Source organism: Amia ocellicauda, chromosome 4 (genome assembly GCF_036373705.1).
Source record: "Amia ocellicauda isolate fAmiCal2 chromosome 4, fAmiCal2.hap1, whole genome shotgun sequence".
Taxonomy (NCBI): Eukaryota; Metazoa; Chordata; class Actinopteri; order Amiiformes; family Amiidae; genus Amia; species Amia ocellicauda.
Window position 1 is genome coordinate 52837716 of NC_089853.1, and position 26131 is coordinate 52863846.

The window sequence follows — 26131 nt, forward strand, 5'->3', positions numbered from 1 at the left end:
ACTGGAGACATTCAGAATGAAGACAGAATAGACTATATAATTGTCAAATAAACTGGGGAAAAATGCTACTCAGATCATCATCATAGAGGTAATATTTGATCAAACACCTTTCCAAAATTACAAATAAATGAATTGTACTTTTACAAGGTTTACAAAAATGTAAACTAATAAACTGATATGTGATTTGGACTACAGACAAATTTCCAACCCAGGTCCTGCAGGAGGCCCAAACAAGCTCTCTTCTGAGGTCTTGCTTAAATCACCAGTTTAAGACTTGGGAACAACACATTTTGATCACTTGAGCAGGTGCTTTGGTGATGTTAGTCAACAAGAGATAATTTTGAACAGTGAGTCTGTGGCCCATCAATTTGTGGTATGACAGCATGCCAAAATGCATTTTATTGCATATAAATCATGGGAGAAAGTGTCCAGGACACGTGTAGTGGGTTTGTGGCCTTGGAACAGAGAAGAACTGTGAGTTAGAGATTGGTGAAAAAGAGAAGAAGGAGGGAAGGTCAGTGAGAGACATGGAGAGAGCTGGTGCTTCAGTGGGGAGTTGTGAGGGAGAAGAGGTTGAAAATATTGTAGATTTCAGAGATTTTACAGGAGAAAAAAGGAAGCAAAGTAATTTGCAGAGATCTAAGGTGTAGGAACAGGAGTGATGGGAAGGTGGAGAAGAGTTTGCGGTGGATAATGGCAGAAGATTCAAAGAATGTCTGAGAAGTAAAGAAGCAGAAGTGAGAGATGAAGGGAATTAAGAGGGGAGAGAATGAGAGAGATTGAGGGCTGCAGGGAGATTGTTTTTTTTCCCCATTTCTTCTCAGCAGCATTTCTTCTCAGGCCTGAAGAAAGGATGGACAGGAAAGCTGATAGGTGAGAGAACAGGGATTCAAGGGAGGAGGTGAAGGAGGAGAAAAGGGTAGCTGACAAAGCGACTAAAAAGAAAGCCAGCAGACTCAGGGACTCTCCTAGGACCAGGGTTAGGAATCACTGATTTAGAGTGATCTATAAAAATAACTGAATTAGGCATCCCCAGATTCAGGAGACCATTGCCATGTATTGCTTCTGGGACATACAGTGAGGGAAAAAAGTATTTGATCCCCTGCTGATTTTGTACATTTGCCCACTGACAAAGAAATGATCAGTCTATAATTTTAATGGTAGTTGTATTTTAACAGTGAGAGACAGAATAACAACAACAAAATCCAGAAAAACGCATTTCAAAAAAGTTATACATTGATTTGCATGTTAATGAGGGAAATAAGTATTTGACCCCTTCGACTTAGTACTTGGTGGCAAAACCCTTGTTGGCAATCACAGAGGTCAGACGTTTCTTGTAGTTGGCCACCAGGTTTGCACACATCTCAGGAGGGATTTTGTCCCACTCCTCTTTGCAGATCCTCTCCAAGTCATTTAGGTTTCGAGGCTGACGTTTGGCAACTCGAACCTTCAGCTCCCTCCACAGATTTTCTATGGGATTAAGGTCTGGAGACTGGCTAGGCCACTCCAGGACCTTAATGTGCTTCTTCTTGAGCCACTCCTTTGTTGCCTTGGCTGTGTGTTTTGGGTCATTGTCATGCTGGAATACCCATCCACAACCCATTTTCAATGCCCTGGCTGAGGGAAGGAGGTTCTCACCCAAGATTTGATGGTACATGGCCCCGTCCATCGTCCCTTTGATGCGGTGCAGTTGTCCTGTCCCCTTAGCAGAAAAACACCCCCAAAGCATAATGTTTCCACCTCCATGTTTGACGGTGGGGATGGTGTTCTTGGGGTCATAGGCAGCATTCCTCCTCCTCCAAACACGGCGAGTTGAGTTGATGCCAAAGAGCTCGATTTTGGTCTCATCTGACCACATCACTTTCACCCAGTTCTCCTCTGAATCATTCAGATGTTCATTGGCAAACTTCAGACGGGCCTGTACATGTGCTTTCTTGAGCAGGGGGACCTTCCGGGCGCTGCAGGATTTCAGTCCTTCACGGTGTAGTGTGTTACCAATTGTTTTCTTGGTGACTATGGTCCCAGCTGCCTTGAGATCATTAACAAGATCCTCCCGTGTAGTTCTAGGCTGATTCCTCACCGTTCTCATGATTATTGAAACTCCACGAGGTGAGATCTTGCATGGAGCACCAGACCGAGGGAGACTGACAGTTATTTTGTGTTTCTTCCATTTGCGAATAATCGCACCAACTGTTGTCACCTTCTCACCAAGCTGCTTGGCGATGGTCTTGTAGCCCATTCCAGCCTTGTGTAGGTCTACAATCTTGTCCCTGACATCCTTGGACAGCTCTTTGGTCTTGGCCATGGTAGAGAGTTTGGAATGATTGATTGATTGCTTCTGTGGACAGGTGTCTTTTATACAGGTAACGAGCTGAGATTAGGAGCACTCCCTTTAAGAGAGTGCTCCTAATCTCAGCTCGTTACCTGTATAAAAGACACCTGGGAGCCAGAAATCTTGCTGATTGATAGGGGATCAAATACTTATTTCCCTCATTAACATGCAAATCAATTTATAACTTTATAACGTTTTTCTGGATTTTGTTGTTGTTATTCTGTCTCTCACTGTTAAAATACACCTACCATTAAAATTATAGACTGATCGTTGCTTTGTCAGAGGGCAAACGTACAAAATCAGCAGGGGATCAAATACTTTTTTCCCCTCACTGTACATAGTGGTCATTCCTAGCCTTCTGATGCACAGAATGTAAACCAACCTTAAGGAGATCCTTATAAAGTTCTGGATACAGCATGGCCACTTCTGATTTGACATCCTTGTCGAGGACGAGAGAAAATACGGGGAACATGGTGTACAGAGTGGAGTAACTGAAATACAACAAAGAGAACACCCTTGAATGACACACCAACAAACAGACAAATAGAAGCAAGTGTGTAATACCGCAATATCCGGGGAGATATCTTCCAGAGTATTCCCAAGCTCTGGGTTGTTCTTAAAAAACAGAAATCGTAATTCCTGTAGAGCAGGTCTATTTATGAGTACGCTCCTTTGTTAAAAACAGACACTTTCCATAACAAAACACTTACCCTTTTTTTGCTGCCTGGTTCAAGCAAGTTCAGGCACATATTAAGCATGCCAATTTAGCCTAGGGGGTCAAGAGCCTTTATGTTTAATACCATAACGATGAATTAATTACTCATTTTCTTTTGATTCTTAAGTAAATGGTATTAATCGTAAAACTACCACACCCTGGCAATGCAGTTTTTTATTCAATGTGGGGGAGATAGATGGATCTCTGGTTATTCTCGTAAGATCTATTACTAAAACAAAGGGATTATTAAGAAGGCAACTATGTATTTAAATCAATTAATTTATTGTTTCTCTTGCACAGGTTTACATGACTAACAACAAGGTGTTTTGCCATGGGAATTTCTTCAAAAAAAAAAAAAAAAAAAAAAAAGATGTGGGAAGGGAACAAGCCTAGATAAGAGCCATTTCTACCCCACTGCTACAAAGCAGAGATGTCACAAGATCAAACATGTACTGGTACATCAGGTGCAAAATCCCTTTAGGTTTTTTAACAGCAGTGGTTCAGATCAGACAGAACATGGTTTAATATTGCATATTTGGAATCATTAATCTTCGGGAAGATCTCCAGGAAATGGAAAAAGACACACTAACCATACAAGGATCACAGTTATTAATGTGTGCTTTAATTTCAGTTTTAATTTCATGGTCAAGATTTAATCTAAACTGAAAATTACAACAAAGCAGAAACTGAAATTAAATGAATCAGGGGACCATAGTTTTGAGAACCCCTAGTTTTAGTTTATTTGTGCTTATTGGCCACTGAGTATGTCTCCATAGACAATGCATCAGATTATGAACAAACCTGTGAAAATGCTATTGCTGTAGAAGCAGTGGCTGTCACTGAACACGAACAAAGATCTATGTGGACTAAAATGCTGACTACTCTTTTGGATTGCTTTCTATAATCTGTAACTTGTTTGGCATTTGTACAGAAGAAAAAAATGTGTGTAACACTTTACTTGATGTTAAATGATACACTCAGGGATGTGAAACTCATAAGTATACCCTCATATTAGTCACAGATGTTCAATTATCAAGAATTACTCACCCGATAATGAGGAATCCTTGGTAGAGAGGAACAGAGGCGAAGTAAAACACTGAAGAGAACACAGCCTAGGAAAAGTGTAACAAAACAGCACAATTGTCAGCTTCAGTCAAAGCATTTACAATGAGCTTTCATTCATACTTGAGATGAACAATTGGCTGGAGTTAATATGGTGGACCTCATCGGGTGAGATTTAAGAAAACCCAAAGAAAAGTGTCATTTTCGACTTTAAAACTCAGAATTTAGTTTTTTACTTAAGTTGAAACTTCGAGCTTAAAAATAGAAATTCTGAGTTTTTTTTTTTTTCGTTCACATGGCCCCAGTGCTCTTCCTTAGGGCAGAACTTGAAGATGCAGGCAGACATTCCCTGTTCAGTTCACTGGGGTCAAAGCCAGAGCCGACCACCAGTGAGTCACTGGCGGCACTAAGGCCAATTCCCCAGGGGCTGTGGGGGCTCCTGTGGCTGACTCAGGCCCCGTTTTCACCAGTCTTCAATGCACTTTGGATTACCTGCATGGTGCTGATGCAGAGACTCCTGTGAATGACGAATTGACTGAGGGCAGCAGACCTCTTGTAGCTGTTCCGCCCATGAACCATAAGAAGCCGGCCTAAATGCTTGAACTGAGTCACGGAGAAATCTGCAGCTAGTGATGCCTGCTTTCCTTCCTGTAGAACATGGGGTGAAGAACAAAATATGAATATGAAAAAAGAAATCACAATATTATGGTCTGCTTTGTGATCTATATTTGTTGAAGAAACAACAAAAGACAGACGAAGGGGAAAGCTGTAATAAGCAGGCTGATGCTTTGCTCCCAATGTGGCTGTGATTCAAAGTTTGGACAGATGCAGTGAATGCCAGCACCAATGGGTTTCTTTTTTGGGAGGGGTTTCTTGGTCTGAGGTTTTTCAGTTACTCTACACTCTCTCATTCTGTTAGGGCCACAATTCAGAACTGCATTGGAAATTTAAAAATAATACATAAATAAGTGGCTTTCCCCCCACCCCCGAATATAATGCAAAGCCCAATAACTTTATTGGGAAATAAAAAATAACTAAGCAAGTGGACCAATGCAAGTCCTCAGAAATAAGAACTATGATGTTTATTTGCAGGTTGCAGTCACTGGCTGTGCATTCCCTGACAATCTGGACTTGAGGTAATCAGAAAAGCTCAGTGTTATCATTAGTGCTTACTTTTCCTTCTACTCCCACACCACAGTCAGCTTCCTGGATCATGCTGACATCATTTCCTCCATCCCCTGTGAACCAGTAAGAAAACAGCAGCTGGTTAGCCCTTTGAAAGTGTTTATATGATCTTCCTGTGTACCGTTTGCTGAACAATACAGTTTAACAGTGGTAGTTTAATTTGAAAGAAAAACTTAATATTCAAGAATAACAAGGCTTTCTAAGGAATGCCTTCAATACTGCCAGCATAGCTCATACATTCAATTGATTGTAATCATACACTCATAAATATAAATAAGCCTCTTCTTACTGGAAACTAATCTTGCACAACTTCACAGTAAAATACACAATTATACAAAGATACAATTATTCTGAGCCTTTGAGTTTGAGGTACAAAACAAAACAAAAAACATATGCAAACACACAAAAATGTAAATGTTGTGTGATGTATTTTAATATAACAAAACAAATAAATATATTAATAATAAATGCCCTGAATTCCTCCAAACCAAGAATATCCAAGCCCAGTTCAGCAGGTTTTACATATCAGAATTACACCATCAATTTATAAAGACGGGGAAGCACTGATTTCTGATCAATGAAGCAGGTTGCGTTTTGGCAAGGCAGTATCTTAGACAATTTGGAACAAACACCATACTTCAGCTCTTGAGGAGCCGATATCCCTTATATGAACTAGGCTTTTATTCATTCATCAGTAACATGCTTTCATTTTTTTTTTAAGCAGTGATTGAGATGGCCTATTTATCTAACTGCACCCAAGTTGGAGAGCCCTGTTGTAGGTATGCAGGGCAGGTTTATGTATGCATGTATGTGTGTCATCAGCTAAACTGAGTCTTCTCTTATGTGCTTTCAACTGTCTATAGTTGATGCCATCTGGTTTGCCAAGACTGATACTGAGAGCAGTTCAAACCCCTGTGGACGGTCCAAGTGTGCTGGGTAGGAGTTCATGATGAAAGGTCACTCACCCACGGCACAAGTCAGCTTCCCCGTGCGCTCTTGCAGCAGCCGGACAATCTGTGCCTTCTGTGTGGGGGCGCAGCGGCAACACACCACTGCCGGACACTGGCACGCCAGCTCCATGAACTCGTACTCGTAGAACTTCAAACACACCTGTCACACAGACCGACACAAACAAAGGGAGCACATATACCGTTCAAAACTTTCAAAACACTGGGAACTGTGGACACTGTGAAGACTACAAAATCACCAGTTCTCCATACTCCAGCCTAATAACAGTTGCTTTCCGATTAGCTGGTGGGCATATTCTCATAAAATATCTTCCAAGGGGTCTGGTGTGATCACGTTATGGGTACAAGGAGTCTGTATTCATTGGGACTATGATATCCCCTGCTATGTTATTTAAAAGCTAAGTAGTCATGAGGTGAACCCTAAAAGAGCAAATTCTGGAAAAGAAAGGGGTGCACTGCTTCTTAACTTACTACAGTTCTTTCAGTATCTATCGATCTATCCACATTCTATTGATTTACTACACAGTGAAAATGTATATTCTTATGCTTTGTGCTTTCAGTTCGGGTGGCATAGCCTTAACCTCTTGGATGCCCTATGACCTCCTCCAAAGTCTTAATTAAGAAATGACAACACTGCAAAAAGCTTTTGGTTTTATAGTATTAACGGAAGTAAACATGAGAGCACAAAAGCATATACACACATATCTATATATATATATATATATACACACACACACACACACACACACACACACACACACACAGTGAGGGGAAAAAAGTAAAAAATCGGCAGGGGATCAAATACATTTGCCCACTGACAAAGAAATGATCAGTCTATAATTTTAATGGTAGGTGTATTTTAACAGTGACAGACAGAATAACAACAAAAAAATCCAGAAAAACACATTTCAAAAAAAGTTATAAATTGATTTGCATGTTAATGAGGGAAATAAGTATTTGACCCCTTCGACTTAGTACTTGGTGGCAAAACCCTTGTTGGCAATCACAGAGGTCAGACGTTTCTTGAAGTTGGCCACCAGGTTTGCACACATCTCAGGAGGGATTTTGTCCCACTCCTCTTTGCAGATCCTCTCCAAGTCATTAAGGTTTCGAGGCTGATGTTTGGCAACTCGAACCTTCAGCTCCCTCCACAGATTTTCTATGGGATTAAGGTCTGGAGACTGGCTAGGCCACTCCAGGACCTTAATGTGCTTCTTCTTGAGCCACTCCTTTGTTGCCTTGGCTGTGTGTTTTGGGTCATTGTCATGCTGGAATACCCATCCACGACCCATTTTCAATGCCCTGGCTGAGGGAAGGAGGTTCTCACCCAAGATTTGACGGTACATGGCCCCGTCCATCATCCCTTTAATGTGGTGCAGTTGTCCTGTCCCCTTAGCAGAAAAACACCCCCAAAGCATAATGTTTCCACCTCCATGTTTGACGGTGGGGATGGTGTTCTTGGGGTCATAGGCAGCATTCCTCCTCCTCCAAACACGGCGAGTTGAGTTGATGCCAAAGAGCTCGATTTTGGTCTCATCTGACCACATCACTTTCACCCAGTTGTCCTCTGAATCATTCAGATATTGGCAAACTCCAGACGGGCCTGTACATGTGCTTTCTTGAGCAGGGGGATCTAGCGGGCGCTGCAGGATTTCAGTCCTTCACTGTGTAGTGTGTTACCAATTGTTTTCTTGGTGACTATGGTCCCAGCTGCCTTGAGATCATTAACAAGATCCTCCCGTGTAGTTCTGGGCTGATTCCTCACCGTTCTCATGATCATTGAAACTCCACGAGGTGAGATCTTGCATGGAGCCCCAGACCGAGGGAGACTGACAGTTATTTTGTGTTTCTTCCATTTGCGAATAATCGCACCAACTGTTGTCACCTTCTCACCAAGCTTCTTGGCGATGGTCTTGTAGCCCATTCCAGCCTTGTGTAGGTCTACAGTCTTGTCCCTGACATCCTTGGACAGCTCTTTGGTCTTGACCATGGTGGAGAGTTTGGAATCTGATTGATTGATTGCTTCTGTGGACAGGTGTCTTTTATACAGGTCACGAGCTGAGATTAGGAGCACTCCCTTTAAGAGAGTGCTCCTAATCTCAGCTCGTTACCTGTATAAAAGACACCTGGGAGCCAGAAATCTTGTTGATTGATAGGGGATCAAATACTTATTTCCCTCATTAACATGCGAATCAATTTATAACTTTTTTGAAATGCGTTTTTCTGGATTTTTTGGTTGTTATTCTGTGTCTCACTGTTAAAATACACCTACCATTAAAATTATAGACTGATCATTTCTTTGTCAGTGGGCAAATGTACAAAATCAGCAACTTTTTTCCCTCACTGTATATACACATATATATATATACACACATACATATATATATATATATACACACACATACATACATATATATATATATATATATATATATATATATATATATATACATACATACATACACACACACACATATACATATATATACACACACACATATATATATACACACATATACACACACACATATACACACACATACACTCACCTAAAGGATTATTAGGAACACCATACTAATACTGTGTTTGACCCCCTTTTGCCTTCAGAACTGCCTTAATTCTACGTGGCATTGATTCAACAAGGTGCTGAAAGCATTCTTTAGAAATGTTGGCCCATATTGATAGGATAGCATCTTGCAGTTGATGGAGATTTGTGGGATGCACATCCAGGGCACGAAGCTCCCGTTCCACCACATCCCAAAGATGCTCTATTGGGTTGAGATCTGGTGACTGTGGGGGCCAGTATAGTACAGTGAACTCATTGTCATGTTCAAGAAACCAATTTGAAATGATTCGACCTTTGTGACATGGTGCATTATCCTGCTGGAAGTAGCCATCAGAGGATGGGTACATGGTGGTCATAAAGGGATGGACATGGTCAGAAACAATGTTCAGGTAGGCCGTGACATTTAAACGATGCCCAATTGGCACTAAGGGGCCTAAAGTGTGCCAAGAAAACATCCCCCACACCATTACACCACCACCAGCAGCCTGCACAGTGGTAACAAGGCATGATGGATCCATGTTCTCATTCTGTTTACGCCAAATTCTGACTCTACCATCTGAATGTCTCAACAGAAATCGAGACTCATCAGACCAGGCAACATTTTTCCAGTCTTCAACTGTCCAATTTTGGTGAGCTTGTGCAAATTGTAGCCTCTTTTTCCTATTTGTAGTGGAGATGAGTGGTACCCGGTGGGGTCTTCTGCTGTTGTAGCCCATCTGCCTCAAGGTTGTACGTGTTGTGGCTTCACAAATGCTTTGCTGCATACCTCGGTTGTAACGAGTGGTTATTTCAGTCAAAGTTGCTCTATCAGCTTGAATCAGTCGGCCCATTCTCCTCTGACCTCTAGCATCAACAAGGCATTTTCGCCCACAGGACTGCCGCATACTGGATGTTTTTCCCTTTTCACACCATTCTTTGTAAACCCTAGAAATGGTTGTGCGTGAACATCCCAGTAACTGAGCAGATTGTGAAATACTCAGACCGGCCCGTCTGGCACCAACAACCATGCCACGCTCAAAATTGCTTAAATCACCTTTCTTTCCCATTCAGACATTCAGTTTGGAGTTCAGGAGATTGTCTTGACCAGGACCACACCCCTAAATGCATTGAAGCAACTGCCATGTGATTGGTTGGTTAGATAATTGCATTAATGAGAAATTGAACAGGTGTTCCTAATAATCCTTTAGGTGAGTGTATATACATACATACATACACACACAGACACACACACATATACACATACACACACACATATATATTATATACACACACACACACACACAAGGTACGAGTGTCTCACCTCCAAGGAGTCCCCAGATATGACCAGGGCACAGTCATGTTTCCTCCTGAAAGCATTGAGCTCCAAGTGGGCCTCCCCTCGTGTTGTTACCTGAGTAAAAAATAAATTATCAGATCAAAATATGAGCGGAATACAGAAAATGATGATGATTATTATTATGATTATTACTATTATTAGTGTTAGTAGTAGTGGTGATATTTAACAGACACCATTATCCAGCTTTATGTTATAGCAACTCAAAGAGTTAAAGGCAAAAATATATTGCAATATCCTATGTTTACAGGTTAACAATTAATTAATTAAACTCAATTACAAAACCAATCTTTCAATAGAGTATAATATGCATTTCTGTCAGGATATATGCCTTGGTATGAGGCATTTCAAAAGTGGCCCCCTTTTCTCTCTATGAGAATCAGAATTTACACTGTGACCAGCAGTTTCCACCACCCAGAAATCACTACCTAAGAGGTTCATGTCAGTGTACACTTTCACTTCAAAACCATGGACCTGCTATTAACTAATACTTGATTTTATCATTAACGGCTGTAACTCAATTGCTTTTACATTACATTTTGTGTTACACTGCATTTCACGTATTAGCATAGTGTAAAGCTTCACGTTGGCTTCTGTTATTCACTAAATATAGATATCAAACTCAAAGCCTGTGTTTTCTTGGATAGCACTTTTTTAGCTTTTAGAAAAATCAAGGGGAACTCTACTAGGTAATATTTCCAAAGCTTCAGGAGTCATTTTCAAACAAAGCAGCTTTGCATACAAATGATATTCACACAGAGACTTGCAGCACAGAGTAAATGCCCTCTGGGGAGAAGGCAATTGTTTTCAAGCTGTGCCAGCCATTGTTATCCTTTTCCAGGAACCCCAGAATTTTCTTACGCAAGCTGTAACCTTCCATGGCAACGCTCTTCGAGATGGAAATGATCCAAAAGGAAGCCAGAGCAGCTATCAAAGCAACTGAGCAGGTAGGAGCCTGTAAAACACATTAGGAAGCTGTTGTCTTTTAGTCCTAAGCCTGCTTCTCCTCTTGACTCAAAGCCCGCTGCTAAATTTAGCACCATGGATCCTATTTTACAGATGCTTGTAAAGTTGAGTTATAGGCTAACTAAACAGTGATGCCTCTCTACTTATTTTGTGAAGGATGGTGAATACAATTAAAGATTAATTTCAAATTACTACTTCTACAAGTGTGCAGTTTAAAGCTGTTCACATGTTCGGTTCAAGCTGTGTGTGATCTTTATAGCAAGCCTCCGACAAAGTGAAATATTGAGCCCCTGCCATCTAGTAAGCTGATTTAGAGGCGGGGTCGAATCAAAACCATTTTTCTACGTATTTTTTATCAGCTGTATGAATCCATGTCCTTCTAGGTCATGTCAAGATGCTCACTGCCTTGGTTGTTCATTATTAAGTTAGGCTGTTGTTCCCCTTCTTTAGCAATGTTGCTTAGACTCCCCTATGTGTCGACTGCTGAAAGTGAATTCAGAAAAGCACCATGATATTCTTAGAAAAGCGAAGATTGTTACATCAAGCTCCAGTCCTCCCCAAACCAAAGCCCAGCAAGCTATATAGGCACCTTGGATCATGGATTAACAAAAAAGTTACAGCAGATCCAAAAGGGCAATTATACCTTTAATGTTTGAAAGCAAAGGTTTAATTTTAAAGTATACTGAACAAAAATATAAATGCAATGTAAAGTGTTGGTCCCATGTTTCACGGGCTGAAATGAAAGATCCCAGAAATGTTCCATACGAACAAAAAGCATATTTCACTCACATTTTGTGCACAAATTTGTTACTGTTACTGAGCATTTCTCCTTTGCCAAGATAAACCATCTACATGATAGGTGTGGCATATACAGTGTGATCATTACAAACGTGCACCTTGAGCTGGGGACAATAAAAGGCATCTAAAATATGCAGTTTTTTTTCACTACACAATGCCACAGATCTTTCAAGTTTTGGCATACTGGCTGCAGGAATGTGCAACATAGCTGTTACCAGAGAACTTAATGTTCATTTCTCTATCATAAGCCGCCTCCAATATTGTTTTAGAGAATTTGGCAGTACGTCCAACTGGCCTCACAACCGTAGAACATGTATAACCATGCCAGCCCAGGACCTCCACATCCGGCTTCTTCATCATCTGAGACGAGCCACCTGGACAGCTGATAAAACTGGGTTTGCACAACCAAAGAATTTCTGCACAAACTGTCATAGATGAAATCCATAGCTTGGGGTCTGATTCATTTATTTCAATTAACTGATTTCCTTATATGAACTGTAACTACATAAAATCTTTGAAATTGTTGCATGTTGCATTCATATTTTTGTTCAGTGTAGTACTAAATGTGTCCCCTGTATCACCTAACAAATGCAAGGAAGTCTTTTTAAACAATTCTTCCCCAACTTATACAATGTAGCTGTAGGGTTTTTCAGTTTTATTATCAAGCTCAAACATAGTGACCCTGCAACAGGGAAATGGCAAACTTCACATAAAGCATAACCATCTAGTTTCTACACAACACTACACACAACACCCATGGTGGCAGACAAAGCACTTTACTGCACTACAGGATGTGTCACAGCCTGCATGGTATCCCAAGAGAAAGTTACCAGTCACTGCTGCGTTTTTGCATCGACTCCATTTCCATGATTACGTGCGTCAGTCAGAAAATCAGCCTGCCCTGACATACATTCTATATTGCACACTTACAGATCTGAATATGTGAATGTCTTGGGTTCTGGTTACGAGATGAGCATTCTTTGCTGTGCAGGTGGCTGTTTCCATTTTATCTCCCGTCAACATCCATACCTTAGCAGAAAAACAAAAGTAGTGAAACATTTACAATGTGTTATTTTCTTTTCACATTTCAATAGACTAGAATGGTCACAGGAGGGATAAATGGTTCTGCCGAGAAACTGCGTAATAGTTTTAACTTCAGTTTTGACTTAAAGGAACTTACTGTATCTTCCTGAATATGAGACCATTCTTAATAAATTTTTATTTTAGGAAAATAAAATTGGAAATAAAATAATTTGAAATTAAAAATTTTCTTGGACCATGTCTTTTTTTTTCTTTTGTGAGTGAATTTTACCATATTGGAATACAATCTTGGATTATTGCATTCCAAACAAGTATCAGAGCTTTATTGGATGTGAAAATGTTATCATTGACACCCCCTAATGGTTTGCATAGAAATGTTTCTTTCACCATTAATTGCTGAAGTTGTCTATCTGTTTGATATGATTGGGTACTTTTCTGTAATTTGTTTTATATGAAAATTAAGGTTGTCTTATACTTGATGCATATTTGGAATAACAAGAAGAGATTAAAAACAGCAATTTAAAGAAAGATGTTAACACAGTGAAAAGGTCAGACTTCGCCAGAAGAGCAGATCAGACATGGACTGAAGAAGCTCTGGAATGGATCCCAGGAAGGGACAAACAAGCAAGGAGATGACCACTTTGAAGATGAGAAGAGATCTTGAGGCCTTAATCCAGCATCGCGATATACAGAGGGGGTGATGATGATGATGATGATGATGATGATGATGATGATGATGATGGTGGTAGTAGTGATAAATGTGTTAGAAATATGGCCAAGGGGTCAATTTCCTACAATTACACGTCAATGCTTCTTAATGTAAATACTGTTGAGTATTTTTCCTGTTGCATCATTATATGAAACCTCACTAACATGTAAATTAATCCACATAAATTATCCTATAATTTATGTGTCTGTATGATAGAATGACCTTTTATCCACAGTATCTATTTATGGAAATTAGATATCAGGGGATCTGCCTTGTGGTGAGGGAAAAATGCAAGGGCCATCTGAAAACAGTTTATAATACTCAAGCAAATGTTTATTCTAACGGAAAACCTCCTTTTGATAATGCAAGCTTTTTTTGCTTCCCTTAACATATGGTTCCATTTTTATTAATGGCCTATTACCACAATGCCTTCAAACCAATTGAAACAGGCTCACAGCAAGAATGTTTCTTAAATGCTGAAAATCCATAAATAACTGTCAAAACCTGAAGCCATAGCATCTTTTAAATATTTGATTTTAGTTCAGTTCAGAATTCAGCTTCCTTTTAACGTAAAGTCGTAGATAAATGTTTTTAGGTAAAATGCAGAATTTCTTTTTGAAATTAATAAAATAAGGTACATTCTAATTGCAGTATCAGATGCTAAGACCCTGGTCCTTACAGGCCGAGATGAGAATTGATCTGGCTGTTCTCTGGCCTGCTCCCAGATACTTTCTCCTTGTCTGTGAGTGAGTCATTGATTGCCAAGCAGCTTCAGTAAAGGGTCTGTCCACGTGCCGACTGAATCGCTCTTGAGTATTAACAGACCATGCTGAGGAATGCTGGTGGGGGAGACAGTTTTTATTATTTTGCAACAGTCCCAGAAATGCCAAAGGTTAGGCAGGGCAAAAGCTGGTCAGAATAGGAATATATCATGGCAAAGAAACAGGAAAGGCCAAAGTAATGTACTGAGGGATGCTGACGGAGAAGAATTCTTCCCCTGACCACAGTTTAAGGATTTTATCACTAGGGGAATGAGTTTCTCTCATTTCATCGTCCCCACCCCACAGGGTTGATGAATCAACACAAACTCTTGCAGATGCTTTTCAACTGCCTCGGCTCGTGTCATTCTTTACCTCTCTTGGAAAACTCTCTTGGATTAATCGTTCTATTTGCACTGTGCAGCAGCAAAACAGCCCCCCCCCCCCACCCCACACACACACACCTTGATCCCTGCGTTGCGCAGCGTCTCCAGGGTTGGCCGCACATCAGCCTGCAGTTGGTCTTCCACTCCTGTCAGACACAGCAGCTCCATCTCCATCTCCAGGGATTCGATCACCGTGGCGACCTTCAGGGAGCGGTCATGAACGCTCAGCTTGGCCTGCATGTACCGGGCCTGTGAGGAACATCTCCACACTTTAACAGAGCGGTAAAGACACTTTTTCTCAAGACCTTACTGCCTTGTCATCTGCTTCACCTCAAGCTTAGCTGGTGGATAACACAGGCTAGGCCTCTTTAGAAAATAAATAAATACATAAATAAATCAAATAACAGGTGCAAGAGTAAGTTGTTTGTCATATAATTTACAGTTAACCCTGAAAGTCATTCAAATATTTTAATTTGGGCATTCTAATAATTAGAGAAAATACTGTACTAAAAAAAAAATTAATCAAGGAAGACTTGGATGCAAGTATTATTACTACTACTACTACTACTACTATGATGATACAGGTATATCAATCACCTAGTCTTAATCAAATAAAAAGTTGCAAATTATAGAAAAATTGCATAGAAAATAGTCAATTAATAAACGTTTCAATCCAATGTTGATGAATCAACCAAATATGAAAAAGAAAAAAGTGTGATGAAACCCAAACAATTTTGGTGAGTCACTTAGGAAAACATGCTCTGACTCACAGAGTGACTCACAGCCACCCACACTTTTACACAATTATACACTGTATCAACTGTCCAGAGACTCCAAAAGGACACCCGGCCTGGCACAGAACCGCGGTAAACACAGTCCTTGGCTACAGCGAGATTTCAAAATACTTTCACAGGCGAGTTCACCACCCCACCAAAGATAACACAAGCAAAAGAGACTGATATACTTAAAGGCCACAATGTATGTTTCTTTTTTAAATATCTAAGGGAAACCTACTGGTATTCAATCATGGTTGTGTATTATAAATATCAAATGAGTGAATAACACCAGCAATTTCTGAAAACCCCAAAGGTGTTTTTGTCAATACTATATCCTCCATGTAGGGTACTTTATATGAAAAGCAAAACAACATTTGTATAGTATAAGCAATAACGAAACTAAAGCTCTTGCATTTATTAAGGATATCAAAATCTCAGTTACTGAACACATGATACATTTGGACTTAGTAAACTATCAAATGTATCATCAGATATTGCATAGTTTAGCTAGAGATAGAGGAGAATTATAACAGTAAAAATATCCCAATCTGTGTTTTAAACACTTGCTATAAGACTGCAGCTCTCCTGGAGCCTACTGTATATCAACACCAGTAGGGTAGAGATCATATGTAATATATAATACATAATTTCTGTTTGCACCACCAAAAAAAAAAAAAAAAACATACAGCGCGCACACACCCAGACTGCTGATTTTGCTGGCGGCAGCGGTTTCTGTCACCGCATTTTCATTCACATGCCCCCTACTAGGCTTTCAAATACTCCCAGGGGTACGCATATACCACGGTTGAAAACCCTGACCTATAGCTTAACAAGTGCTTTCTAAATAAAAATGTATAATTATCATGACTTCAACTTTGAACTAAGATTTCAGTGAGATATGATGGAGCAATTTCCAAATCTTGAAGTCAAAGCCATTCGCTATTTCTAGCTCAAAAGGGTTAATAAACAATATTTACTATACTCAAGTTTTTTCTAATTTCCCCCAAAAAGAAAAAATAACTTAGTTTGCTCTTTGGAGTCCTAAATAATTTACAAAATCTGCTTCTACAAAATGAACATCTTTTTCACAAACAAATTGACAGATGACAACAGATGACCATTGAAGGGTTAGGATAACACTTGACTGTTTTGGAATCCTATCTGGGATGTTGGCCTTTCCTGATATAAGCATGTTGTGTGGAGGTGGGCTGGGCCCTGCTTTGAGACGTGACTCATCCCATGTGTGCAGTGTGCAGCAGAAACTGACAATACGAAGACTATTCTACTGCATCGAGGTGGATAGGGAGCATTAGCCCTGCATGTTTAAGAGAGACTTCCAGCCCCTAAAGAGAGAGAACTGTCTCAGAACATATTTTCAGAAGAGTAATTCCATTGTCCCATACAAAACAGGCTCCACCTTTGGTTTGGTGCCATTTCACAGGGGAGGGGTGTGGACAGCCAGCTTGTAAGTGTCACCGTAGTAATGGGTCTTTCACATGACTTTTATGAAGGGAATTTAAAGTGGCTGAGGTTATATATATTTTTGGTCGTACCATTTGCAGAGAAATTGAATTTGCTTGTAGACTGAAAAATTCTGTGCCCTGCAAAGGTGTGCAGACATTTCGGGGGAGATGTATTGGGAAAACAACAGCCGTCAATGCATTTAATAGGTTGTTGGCCGCCAATCTTCTCAGAGAGGTGTTCTTTGGCATACACACTAAGTTTTGAAGGCCTAATGAATTAAGTACAGTTGCATTCATTGTACACACCCTTAATTAGAATCACTGGTATTTATTGATTCATTTACTCCAATAAATATAATTAAAAGTAAACTTAGCTAATCAGGTTCACAGTTTGCCTCCTTAATGGCAATACTAAGTTTTGCTTTTTCGTTTAATTATATAAAGAAATAGAATATTAGAGAAAACAGACAGAGCTGTGGTTAAATTGAAGAAATCCTTAACTTCAACTATAAACATTCCTGGTTGTAATGCATAGTACATTGCTTGGTGTAATGTGCAACAGCACTGTTGCGATCAAATTAAACTGTAGTGATATTCAATAAATGGTGGAGGGGCAGATTAAAGCTCAATAAATGGCTTACCAAAATATGAAAGTATAAGAGGGATGATGCAGAATGCAAGGGGCTCTGCGGTGACTACCAGTGTGAAAGCTCCTTTACACTCCCAAGGTGTGCCATAGGGTGCATTAACATGTTGATGGGCATACAAGTCCTTGTGTTTGGATGTGATGAAAGCTAGCAGCACAATGTTGTCTAAAATATCTAAATAAATATTGTCATTGCAGGCAGAGGGGAGTTTTATTTTGTTACTGTAGTATATAGTAACTAATTTCTCACTTCTAGGCTTCTGTATGTAAGCGGTCCTTTCAGCTGCTTATATCCATGAATCCCATTCAGAGACATTTGTAGTCTCTTATGCAAGAAAGTGGTCTCACCTCAAAATCCTGGTACTGCTCCTCTGTTAAAGACTTCTTAGACACCACAAGGACCCTCAAGCCTTCTCTCGCCATGTTCCCACACTGGAATAGACACACTGGTTAAGTATTAATTAGACACTCACAGAATACTAACAACCCTAAATAAGCAGGTATGGACCAGTGCAAACCCCTAGATGTTTTTTTTTTGTTTTTGTTTTTTTTAAAGGCCAATGTTTTGGATGAGAAAGTATTCTGACAAGATGTGTCAAATGCAGTTCCTGGAGGGCAGCAATGCCAATTTGTTCATATTGCAATTGAAGTACTCAATTAGGCTTCTTTAAGATGTTTACATTGGATTTTCTTATGGCCGATAGCTACTAGGTGAAAATAAATTATTCATCTTTGCCAGGCCCCTGTATATGACAAATGTGTCATTCTGGAATCCTAAGGGAAACCAACCAAGTTGTTCATGGTTTCCAACCCAATCGAAGCATCTCTGAATTGTATATACTGTTAATATTGCCACGGTACCTCCTCTTCTAGCCAGTCGTTGTACTGGACGATGCCAGCCATGACCACGTCAGCTCCCTTCATGTAAAAAGTGATCTCCCTGGTCGTCTCATCCTGAACACAGAGAGTTCAATGAAGCGTTAACATACAAAGATGGCAGATTAATGATCTGCTATCACAGGGCACAGGACCCCAACATCTTTGCAGGATATGACTGGTACAAGGCATTAAGAAGGAAAACCTATATCAAACAGGTGGGCACAACAGGCTGAGTATGAAAGGGCATGAGGAGTTTGTTATTGTCATTGTTTTGTCCTTGACTGGACAATGTAGGGAAGCTATGTGAAAAAATATATTCTTGAATGGGTGGTTCTAAGCATTAAACCCAGATAAAAGGCAGTCAAATTAAAAGTCTCTATTTCTACAAAACAAAGGGTCCTTAGTCCTGGATGGTCTGTTTTTTGTTTGTTTGTTGTTGTTTCTTAATGCCACCACTGCTTTTCTTATTTAATTAATAATATTAAAAAAAAAAAAGATTCCAAATTAAGAAACAAAAGAAACAGAAAAAACAGAGTAGGTCTATGCATACTCTAAATCACAATCCATCTTTTAGGGAGACACAAGGGCTTTTGAACAAATAAATTAACTCAGGCAAATGGTATTACTCATCAGCATCATCACAACAATTATATGCAACTTTCCAGTGTTTACACTGAACCCAACTATACTGTTTGTGCATTGTATTATATGGCATTGTTTGCATCAAATTTCCCTTTGTTTTTCAAAACATCATACACAATGATTGCATCAGATCACTTTATTGTTAGCCTCGTCTGAACTATCAGTTTGAATTGCCAGTCTTGGAATGGATGACTTGTGTCTTGCGTTGGCGAACCCCACAATAAACCTTAATACTCTAGACTGACTGCGCTTAAAAATAAGTTTCCCTCAGTCTATTTTCAGGTCCTGGTTAGGAGTACGCACAATATATTTTTGTTTTCTTGTGCAGGAGAAAGGAACACTTGTCTTTGGAGTTGACATGTTTTTTTTTGTTTGGTTTATTTAGTGTTTAAGTGATGTTTAAAAAAGCATTTGATCTGGGAAGCCAAGTGAAAAAGTCTAGCTTCCTGAGGCAGCAGGGCCTCTAGAAGCCAAGGATAATACGTTGTCATTTGAGTATTCGGGTTAGTCATTTCCTATATTAGAGTTCAAAGCAGGGTTAGTTCTTTCTCAGATAACCCTAAAAATGAAGCCAGCAGAGGGATCCAACTGTGAGCTGTGCCACTCCACAAAGATTTCCCCTGACGGAGATTAAACAGGAGTGTACTGTCCAAGAGTGGGATCTCTTTGGCAACAGGTTAGGCATAGGAAACAAAATAAAGCTGTCCTCTGTGTACCTGTAGATGCATGTAAAACAGCAATACTACTACTACTACTACCACTACTACTAATACAAATTATGATAATACATTTAAAAAATCAAAAAGGTCAGTGAGACTGTTTTTAGTTAGCCAAAGAGTTATTTCTTATGTTACAGTTGAAAAGGAAGGAGCGTAACCTTATTTACTTTGAGACATGGGTGGGGTATTAAATATGCAATAGTTATTGTGGATTAAATGGTTTTCAGTTGTTGGGCATTTGTAATTGATGTGAGAAAACCTTGAAGAAGACTCAAATATATACACAAATAAATATATGTATATATAAGCTGTTTTTTAATTCCTATTTGTACTCTGCTTGATGATTTCTGAGGTTCATGATGTCGATTGGCTTGTTCGGTTTCTTCATTATTTTTCTTCTTTACACTTTAGCATTGAGATGAATTCTGCACTGAACCATTCTGTGGTCGCTTGCAGTATTGAATCTGTTTCGGACAGTGCAATCTTCAATTATATGTTCACGGTTCGTTAAGATGCAATCTATTACACTGTTTCCTCCATTAGGATTTCCCCAGGTCCATTTTCCTGTTATTGTTTATTCTTAGAGAAATTGTGATAAAAAGATTAGTGTTTTCTGCAAATTCCACGAATCTATCACCTCTTTCATTCCGGTCCCTACATCCATATTTACCTACTGATGTATGTAGTTTTTTTTTTTTTAATTCTTGCATTGATGATTTTAATATGCTCTCTTCCTTTTTCATGAAGTTTCATTAGCTTTATTTGCTTGATCTTGTGGGTGGTGGGTTGTGGGGGGGCAAGCTCTTGTCTTCAAGTTAGTCAGCAGTCTAGTAGTTCAGCTGGATAACTATTCTTGCTGCTCTGTCACAAGTCCTGTCAAATTTGTTGATGTTATTCTTCAGTCTCTTGTGTGAAATAAATCCCATGCCACTTGTGCAATCATTTGTGCCATGATACAATAAAATATGTCCACTCTTCAGCTCAATAAGTTATTTTCATTGTCTTCTAATTTCACCAAGTCCTATATTGTCCCGTTTAATTTTACCAAGTTCTTCTTCAAATCCTTGAAGTTTTTCTTCTATAGAGAGAGTTTGGCAGTTGTTCATAGCCAGGGTCAGAAAACTGCAAAGCTATTTCTCAACTTCTCTTTAAATAAGCATTCAGCCACCAGATATCAATTAATATTAGCTTAGCAACATAAGCAGACAATAACATTTAAATCACAACATTTACCTTACATTCTATCCATATACATTAATTGGTATCAGTAAAGGCACTGTCTCAGCTGAAATATACATAATTTGTGATGGCTGCTTCTTTATTTGTTGAAAAAATACACCAATTGAGATAAGATTACATTTCATTACAAATAACTGTCTGTTAGTCACATCCTTCTCCACAAGATTCTCAAGTGTTATTTGGTGACACTTACCCTGACTATGATTCCCATGCGCTTGCTTTCGTAGGTAAAGGGGAAGATCTGCAGGATGGTGAAGTTCAGTATTTGTCCACTAGGTGTCCTCAGCTGCATGGAGGATTGGTCTCTGCCAACAAGAGTCAAGCCTACGCTCTCAGTCCACTGCACCAGGGCCACCTATACACACAGGAAAAGGACAAAGGTCATCTTGATTGCTGGACGAGGGGGAAAAAAGGTAATTTAAATGAACAAGCCTAGGGGATGGACAGTTTGAGAATGTTTTTTTAATCATGGCATTGAAAACCTAACAAAAGCAAACCAACAGGAATCAGCTTCTACACCTTGCCCATGAAATGCAAAAAAGGACATTTTACCTCAGTTTCTTGTGGCACTGCTGTGACTTTAATCTACAGATGAATAAGTAGCTGGTTCAGAATGTGCAAACCACAAAATCTTAGCAACAGTGAAAAATAAATGACTAAAATTAATCTGAATATCTTAGATAGTGGGACAGAAAAAGTCATTTCAGTGTGTTTGTTAAATTAAAAATAAATAAATCCAGAGAGACAGAGAGGGAAGCTTCCACATCTGGACAGACACAGATAGGAGACAGACAGACATGTAGGCAATACTTGGGAGTTGTTTTAAGATTCATTTGCGTCTCTTCAATTAAAAATACATTATTTTGATATGTGGACCAAAGGAGGGACGGAAATGTAGGTATAATCAGTATGTCCAACGAAAAGCCAATTTAATTCTAATTCAAGATTAGCCTTTGAAAATCTGGAATCACTTATCTGACTCTTAAATAACTATAATACCAGACTGCACTGAGGCCATATCTATAAGTTGTCTTCAAGACAGATAATGCTATTGGAACAGTGGTCTATGCTGAAACATGCATTTCATAAATAAGCAATTTGGATGCTAAATATGCAAGGTGGCTGAAAGTTGTGCATATGATTCCAAATCAAGCAGTGATTTTAACGTCATTGTAGCAGAACAGCACAAGCTAGAAAGTTGGGTCTGAAAGCAGTTTGACTCAAGCATTTCTCCCCCCTGGCCTTTGAATAAAGATGACTAGTTGTTTGGTCTCCATGTTTTCATGGTAATAGTTTAGACATCTTTCAAACAAAAAATAAATCATTAAAAAAAGGAACTGGGGATTCCCCATTGAAAAATATTCCCCAGATGATTAATTATGCCATTTCCCACACTATCCAAGTGTGTCTTTCTTACAGGTAGCCACATTAAGGTGCCTTCAATCACATATCAAGTACAGATAAAAACAGCAATTCCATTATGGGCCTCAATTACATCCTCTTACAGTGTTTGTTATTAAAATGTCTCTTTTCACAGGCTTCCCAAGTCCTAAAAATATGACTATTAAACCAGTTTGGAACAAGCAATCTGATTCACATGAGGATGCAAACCGAAGTCCGAGTACTAAATTATGCTGATGTGATGTCTCCCATCAATGTTTAAAAATACAGTGAGTCAATCAAAAATCTTAAATGCACTGATTACCAATATTCTACTCATAATTTTCAAATATCTGTTGGGTCAACACTATTTGTGGACAAAAACTACAGCAACTGACATCAAATCCAATTATATAATTTGAATGCAGGTTTAACTGACCCTAAATCTACCTAATGTGCTGCATCTGAAAATGAATACCTGATGATCTATACAAATTCACTGCCCTGTTGTACAGTCAAAGTCAAATATACTTCCATCTTATTAAAATCAGCTTAAGCTGTGACTGACAGTTTGCAAAACAACGGCTGGATCCATAATGCACATCTACAGACATCAAGATCAAAGAATCGGTCTAGCTCATGAAAAGCCTGGCTGATATTGTAAATCAAATTTGTGCAGCTGATAACTTTCAGGTCACTTAATTAAAGGCATCTGTGTTAATTCAAGCGATATGTAAATCATTGTTCCAGTTTGTGAGCATAATGGATATTTTCTGGTGACGTGCACAGAACAGGCGTCAGAAATTACAGATGAACCTTGTTTTATATAGCCCGCCTTGATACAGTGCTGTCTTTCTTAAAGGGAAGCAGATGGATGACTTTCACTCATAATGCTTAAAGAAGCGAGTTATTGCCCAATAACTTGTGGAGGTTAGACGCAGATCAAAGGCCTTATTCACTTATCCCTTAGCTACGAACAAAGTTTAATGCAATTTCTTAAAATCCAGATGTCAATGTAAAGGGGATCAATCTGGCCTCTCTGCGTTTTTTGTTTTTTTTCCCACACCCGAAGCACAAGCAGGCTCCAGTTTCAATCCGTAGATCCTATGGCTCATAAATAACATTGGCCACTTGGCTTACATCTTTGACTTCTGACCTTCGGCCCCAGCCCCTGGGTCGTCCCAGGACACCACAATGACATGTCAAGTCAACAGAGACTATCTTAAATCTTCACACTGTCGCTCTATTTTTCTCCCTGCACTGGCAGGCAGTTGTTGCGCCTGTCCTTTATTTAGACAAGGGGTGTTCAGCCAGCGTCGGCCAGCACTGGCGCGAGTCACAACACCAAACCGCACTCTGGACGGAAGTGTTTAAAGACCGCTAGAGGGAAACCCACCTCTGACCTATATTTTCACTTTGGCAATCTCAGAACACTACTGGGATTTTTTTTTTTAGATACATTTGGAAGAAGGGATGAAGGGAGCTAAGACTCATTTACACAAATTAATTTAATTAAATCAATGATTAATTGTTAAAGAACTACATTAAAGATCAATTAATTCATTAATTGACTAACTGCTTTATCCAAGGCAACCTTCAGCATCACAATTACAGGACTTAAAGACTCGAACAGTTAGTCTCTCCATAATGCTGCTAAAAGGGTTTCATATAAACTTTTAGATATTGAATACCTTTCCTTATTATGATGAAGGAAGTCTGATCAAAGACATTCTAATTTAAACCACTCCTGGACATGACCTAGGGACTCTCTATGATACTTTGAGGAAAAGCAAGTGGCAATAGCCTCTGAAATGACGGATGCGTGTGTCCACGTATAAACAAATGCTCAAAGTTGCACATTGTTTTCTTGTTTAATGTGAAGCCTTTGGACAAAGTCTGAGCCAAATTTAATAAACAAATTAATACATTATTAAAATACATCAATAAATACTCTACATATTACAAAGCCTATAGTAAGATAAAGGAGTTGCTCCTTCAGCAGAATGAATGAACCAATGCTAAATAGGAAAAAAAATCCAAGTGCTGTAAAGAGAGGAGGGGGTGTTCAGACTGTGTGCGTCAGCTGTGGTAGAGGCCACTTCTGGCAAAACATGTAGGCCCACTTGACTATCTTGATCTGCTATTTAAAACTGGGCCAAAGGGTCTCCCATGATTCATAATTGAAAATTACATATCTCAGTCCCACAAGTCTTACAATGGCTGGCTGACCAATCCCTGGACAGTGAGTTTGCGTGGGCTATCCCTGACCACTGTGCCTATGAAATAACACTGCCTGGGACTCCCTCATACGTAACCCTCATGCCAAAAATTTGCAGCAACCGCACAGAACTGAATTGCTCATCCATGCAGTCTGTAAACATGCTTCCACCTTTTTGTTCCATCTCACACAGTGTCACCCTATTGTATTTACCTCACTCTACATTATCTGTGCGATTTACGGTCCCAGAATAAAGTATTTCTTTCCAGCATGGGCATCTATTTACCAGTTGTCTGTGTAGGGAACTTCTCATTAGGACTTTCAATAGCTGATAATAATTTTGATGGAAACAAAAATTGGGCTAAAGCCATTTCAAACAAGAATGAGTGACTCAAATATTGTGGTTGTGGTCTTGCATATATTTCTTCTTCACGTCAAGGACTTGGCTGTGACATAGTACTCGTTCAAAATTATTCACGTAAAGATCTGAAACAAAAACACGAACAAAGCAAAGACAAATGTCTGAACTCAATTAAAGCTTTTAAAAATGCATTTTGTTGACGCAGTTGTCTGGTAAACCTTTGCCAATGTTACACATGCTTCCAAACCACACAAAGGGGAGTCCAAATAGATCAGCTAATTTCTAACACAAGGTTCTGTCCCACTTCACAGATCAACCACACACAAATACGTCTAATTTCACAGCATCTTAATACACTAACTTAAATGTAACTTTTACAAAATTAGGTCAGATGCTTTATTTTATTTGATAAATAACAGTACTTATTTTTTTATTCATTTAGAAGGTTTTAGATGGTGTGCTTTGTTTCAACTGTGTAGATCGGTTGGTAGAAAGTGTGAAATATGAAAAGCAAAGTGTAAAAGTGAAATAAACAAATCTGTCAACTCCTGCCCCTGCACTCCCCCACAGCCCTGTGTGTGTGCTTCAAATGCCCTGGACTTTGTCCTGCAAAAGTGATGTGCCATTAGATAAAGGCAGATGAATTGTAATTACAATTAGCATAACTTACTCTATCAATGCATCTCACATCATGAGAATTAAATTTGAAATGCATTTTTTTTTTTTTTGGTGATCAAATGTTTATTATTGAGGAATAGACAATAACACGACAAAAGTATTATAAAAAAGGAATTCCCCCTTTTTCACTAATCGGCCAACCATAACCTCCTTTGCTGTAATGTCAGGGCGATAGAAGAGCCATCGTTCAGTAACAACACTTGTGTAGACCCGAACAAGGCCACATATGGGCATTCCCAGATCACGTCTGCCCACAGGGTTCAGTAGCTACACTTGTGAACAACACACACAAGGTCACACAAGGGAATTGG

At 39.3% G+C, this 26131-nt stretch overlaps 1 protein-coding gene across 1 annotated transcript in view; it reads right to left on the bottom strand.

The window, feature by feature from the left end:
- atp9a (ATPase phospholipid transporting 9A) overlaps window positions 1–26131 on the bottom strand; it is a 79616-nt gene that overhangs the window by 11874 nt on the left and 41611 nt on the right. Inside the window, exons 15-25 of the mRNA XM_066702750.1 lie at window positions 21377–21538; window positions 18566–18658; window positions 18053–18136; window positions 14898–15068; window positions 12856–12954; window positions 10129–10218; window positions 6260–6404; window positions 5283–5347; window positions 4602–4757; window positions 4095–4159; window positions 2715–2823 (exon numbers count right to left, since the gene is read on the bottom strand). Coding sequence (XP_066558847.1) covers window positions 2715–2823; window positions 4095–4159; window positions 4602–4757; window positions 5283–5347; window positions 6260–6404; window positions 10129–10218; window positions 12856–12954; window positions 14898–15068; window positions 18053–18136; window positions 18566–18658; window positions 21377–21538 — 1239 coding nt within the window. The remainder of the gene's footprint in view (window positions 1–2714; window positions 2824–4094; window positions 4160–4601; window positions 4758–5282; window positions 5348–6259; window positions 6405–10128; window positions 10219–12855; window positions 12955–14897; window positions 15069–18052; window positions 18137–18565; window positions 18659–21376; window positions 21539–26131) is intronic.